Below are 4,270 nucleotides of genomic sequence, written 5' to 3'. Positions count from 1 at the left end.
AACACAAGTCATGGGTGGCACCTCTAGTTGTGAAAGGGATGGCCCCTTCATGAGGTATAGTGGGATGTGAGTGACTAGTTTTGGTTGCCTAAAATAGGGTGCTCAAAGAGGTATGGAGGTTCTCTTCTTCTTATACACGACATGCTTTGGTGGTTGGCTCCAGCTAGAGGTGCCACTTAGAATCTTTGAGAGAGTAGCATAATGAGGGTGAGGGTGGGGTTGTAGTGTTGTGTGTGGTGTTTGGATGGTGGTACATTTGTACAAATAGCATAATCACGGGCACTAAGGGGAGACTGAGGGTTCAAGTGGGTCAATTAGAAGGTGGACTAGTGATGGTATGGCCAATGGTGGGCATTGAGTTTTGGGGGTCGTATGTCTAGCAAGTACTATGACAAAGGGTTAGAGTATCTCTCCATGGACCTTCAAGTTGTACAAAAGTGGGGGCAGGATGGGAGGTAGGGGAGGGGGGAGGGGACAAGGGGTTAGTTGCTTTTTGCCTTTCGCTTGCACAGGTAGATATTATAGATGACTGTGGCATGAGATCCCATGATGCGAAGTAACAAGAGTGCATTTGGTTCACAATACTAAGTATGGAAAATGCTAGGTGATGGCAACCACTACAACAAGTGGTTGGATCATAGCTGGGTGCATGTAGTTAAATAGCTACACCTTAAGAGAGTATGCATGCGAAAAGATTGGTCTTTGATATAGTGGTGATATTCGAATATTAGGACTAGCTTGTAAAGACAAGCCCTTTGTTTCTTGTTACATGTAAAATCTCCCTTAATATCATCTTACCCTCCATTTCTTATTACATGGGAGCTATTAATCTCCTAGCTAAGATGATTATAGGGTGGGTTTGTTTTTCAGTCAAAAAGGGGAACCTTGCATAGAGCTTGTATGCTTTCGATAGGCCAAAGCATAGTCATTTGTAGAGAGCATAAGAAAATCGTACAACCCCTATTCTCATGGCTAACATTGAAAAGCTAATGTTAGCCTTGAAAAGAGGACCTTGGGACTAATTTTTGGATTAATTTTTCAGGAAGCTTACTAGGTGGGAAGGGGATGAAATATTACCGAATCAAAGGCGACATGTTTTGAATTCAAAAGAGAGGGAAATGAATGCTTTACAAATTTAAATTAAATAGTGGAGTAGCGGTAGCTAAGCTGGTTTGGACATTTGACCACTTGCATTCGATTCCCTTGGGAAGCTCCTTTGTTGCCTGGCAGTGTAAGCCAGGAGTGGTTGGCTCCTTATAGTTGGCCATGGGGGTGTGTGTTCCAACCGGTCCAGCAAGGATATGATCTTCTTTTTTACTAGGTTCGTTATTGGGCTCTCTAGACCCTATGGAAGGACCTCAACCATTGGTCTTTGGTGATCCCTCTCTTACTAAATATCAATGCTTCCAGTCATCTCTATGGCAATCATTCTATGATTATCTACATGTGCGGGATCTAGATTATCCTGCCTAGATCTTGTGATGCTTGTAATTGGGTGTCCCTCTTGTTGGGAGTGTTTCTTGTAATATAATCAATCATCCCCCGACTTAACTTTTATTCCTATTCAATTAATTAGTTCCTCTCTCTCAAAAGTTAATGGATCAAGCTAACTTATAGGGGGGTGGAAATGATAAACTATCCCATCCCCCATTAATCACCTTCTCCGGTCGCCCGCTCTCCTCTCCTTCTCATTCTTCGCCTCTACTCTCGCGAGGGGTTTTTGTTCCTTCTCTCCCTCGCGAGCAACCTCCCCCGTGCCCTCTATGGCATAAAAATAGAGAAAATATAAAGCATGATTTGGAACGTGTGAATGTGGTGGGCCGAGGCCTAGAATGTAGAGCCTTGAGGTGTGGGTGTCTCCTCGATAGTCATAGGCCTTGCCGTTTAATAGATTCTCCTACCCAGCTCCCTCTTATAGCTTCCTCGAAGCCGCACCCTCACCAGTATCCTCATCCCTCTTCCTCTTCCCTTGCCTCTCACATTTCCCATTCCCATAGTTCCCTGGCTTTCTTCCGTGCTTTGTAGCTTTAACCCCTCAGTAGTACGTTTCTCCACACCATCCCTCAACCGAACGAGCTAGCCCACCTTCAGCAGCCGCCTCCTCCCCATGTCCGCTTCGGCCTCCAACCAGGAACGGCTCTCTCGGCCTCGAAGTGCAGGTAGCATCAGCAGAATGGGTGTGTCTGACGATAGCATACCCCACGCTCTCACTAGGGCGTCCGTTGCCAAGAAGGAGAACAACGGTTGCAGTGCCGTTGAAGTGGTTGATTGTTCGGAGAGCACTCTCCCAGTCCTAGGAGCCGCTGCGCCTTCTGTGAAGCTTGATGAGCGACAGGGCGTGGCGCTCAACAGCTCTCTGTGCGCTGCTAGAGCGATGGCAGCAGTGTTGTCCGCGCAAGCAGCTGCGGGAGCCAGTGCTGCTAGAGTGAACAAACGGCGATCCAGAGCAACTAGCAAATCCCCAATCACTGTCCTTCCGGCAGACACGACCAACTTCAGGGCTATGGTGCAGAAGCTGACGGGCGTTCCAACTTCTCCTCCCATGCAACGTAATGGATTTCAGTTTTGGGGCAGTTCGGGGCTCTCCCTTTCGACGGCTATCCCCTTCCGATCTTCGCATAGTATGCAGGGCCTGCCTAATCTGGATACTTCGGCCTTCCTTCTGTCAGATGGAGCTTTCTCCACTCCTCAGTCTTCTAAGCCTCTTCCCAATGAGAGTCTCTTCCAAGATGCTTCCAGCCCTCTTCTCGTGCAGTCCCAGCATTCTCGTTTCGATTCGAGCTTAGCGGCAGAGCTTGGCTTGAATCGTTCAAGAGGTCACTTCACTCGGAGCAGCTTTTCATATGACGTTAACCCACATCTCCCTTCTTTACTGCCCGGAAACGCGAGCAATTCAGGCCCCCCTTCATGCGCCTCATTGCCGAGGCTCTGGGATCCAGCTGAGGGCGAGAATCTGAAGGATAAATGTGTTACGGATAAGCTCAGAGATAACTCTCTCAACGGAAGGTTAGGAGAAGCTTGTGTTGGAAGGAACGGGAATCTCAAGCAAGCAGGGGAAGCGGACGGATCGAGCGTCAGACAAGGTTCTACCTTAGAGAGCGTGCTAATGGGAAGTGACCACTCTGATTTGGAGTTCGCTATCATATAACTCTGGACTCGTGGTTTCCGTATGACAATGGAGCGCATGCGCCTAAGCTGGAGCTTACTCGAAGTACGTGAGTCCAAAAGAAGCTTATCTCCGCAGGTGGAGGAGGTAAGCAGGTTGCAAACTTGCATCCATCCCTTCTCGTCGGGTGTACAGCAGAGAAAATCGCAACTGTTATCTCTTGCAGGTGGAGGCCTTTTTCTTTTGTAGATACAGAAGTCACAACCCCCACTGAACCAGCAACATTTTTTGTTGTTTCTGTTCAACCACTTACCAACAGTTCAAACTTTAAAGTTCTTTACAAACATATAATGCTTATTATGATGAGTTTTACATGAATTCTATATGCCATATGTAAACTTGAGTTGACATCATGCACGTAGTATAACCTGTGGTGTCCTATAGAAGCTTATCTCCTCAGGTGGAGGAGGTAAGCAGGTTGCAAACTTGCATCCATCCCTTCTCGTCGGGTGTACAGCAGAGAAAATCGCAACTGTTATCTCTTGCAGGTGGAGGTCTTTTTCTTTTGTAGTTACAGAAGTCACAACCCCCACTAAACCAGCAACATTTTTTTGTTGTTTCTGTCCAACCACTTACCAACAGTTCAAACTTTAAAAGTTCTTTACAAACATATAATGCTTATTATGATGAGTTTTTAATGAATTCTATATGTCATATGTAAACTTAAGTTGACATCATGCACGTAGCATAACCTGAGGTGTGTTGATATAGTGAATGTGGTTGGGATAATCCAACAAAGCCAAGGTATGTTTCCAAGCATATATTTTCTTTGGAAAAGAATGACATATATGTTTCCAAGGTATGTTTCCAAGCATATATTTTCTTTGGAGAAGAATGACATGCACTCGCAAGTGCTAATGCACGAGATGCGTGTGTAAAGGGCTTATATCAAAAGCGAGGTAGTGTTGCATTAGAACATTCGTTCCCCTTTGATGCTATGTGATTTTTCTTTATGATGTGCTCCTTACTCTTGTTAAGAAGTCCAAACTACTATTTTTCTTCTTGATAAAGATTTGAAGCTCTTCTCCCCTTTTCAAAGAAGTCTCACGTGCGAAGCATGCACATCTAAAATGGGTGCACTCACATGCATTGTTTCTGGATTTT

At 45.7% G+C, this 4,270-nt stretch overlaps 1 protein-coding gene across 1 annotated transcript; it reads left to right on the top strand.

Moving 5' to 3' along the window:
- Window positions 1-1,821: 1,821 nt before the first annotated feature.
- Window positions 1,822-3,477, top strand: LOC147881923 (uncharacterized). Its single transcript, XM_087402119.1, has 2 exons — window positions 1,822-3,253; window positions 3,333-3,477. Exon 1 carries the CDS (start codon window positions 2,108-2,110, stop codon window positions 3,146-3,148), a length of 1,041 nt encoding a protein of 346 aa, XP_087258245.1. The 5' UTR covers window positions 1,822-2,107; the 3' UTR covers window positions 3,149-3,253; window positions 3,333-3,477.
- The last annotated feature ends 793 nt before the right edge of the window (window positions 3,478-4,270 follow it).

This window comes from Dipteris shenzhenensis, chromosome 30, assembly GCF_047967505.1.
Source record: "Dipteris shenzhenensis isolate YYH24624 ecotype China chromosome 30, Dip_SZ_1.0, whole genome shotgun sequence".
NCBI classification, from domain to species: Eukaryota; Viridiplantae; Streptophyta; class Polypodiopsida; order Gleicheniales; family Dipteridaceae; genus Dipteris; species Dipteris shenzhenensis.
Note: the sequence above shows the minus strand (reverse complement) of the source record. Positions and strands in the feature narration are given on the sequence as shown.

What these genes read in the sequence shown, in the direction of transcription:
- LOC147881923 (XM_087402119.1), top strand. Translation starts at nt 2,108, where the DNA reads ATGTCCGCTTCGGCCTCCAACCAGGAACGGCTCTCTCGGCCTCGAAGT.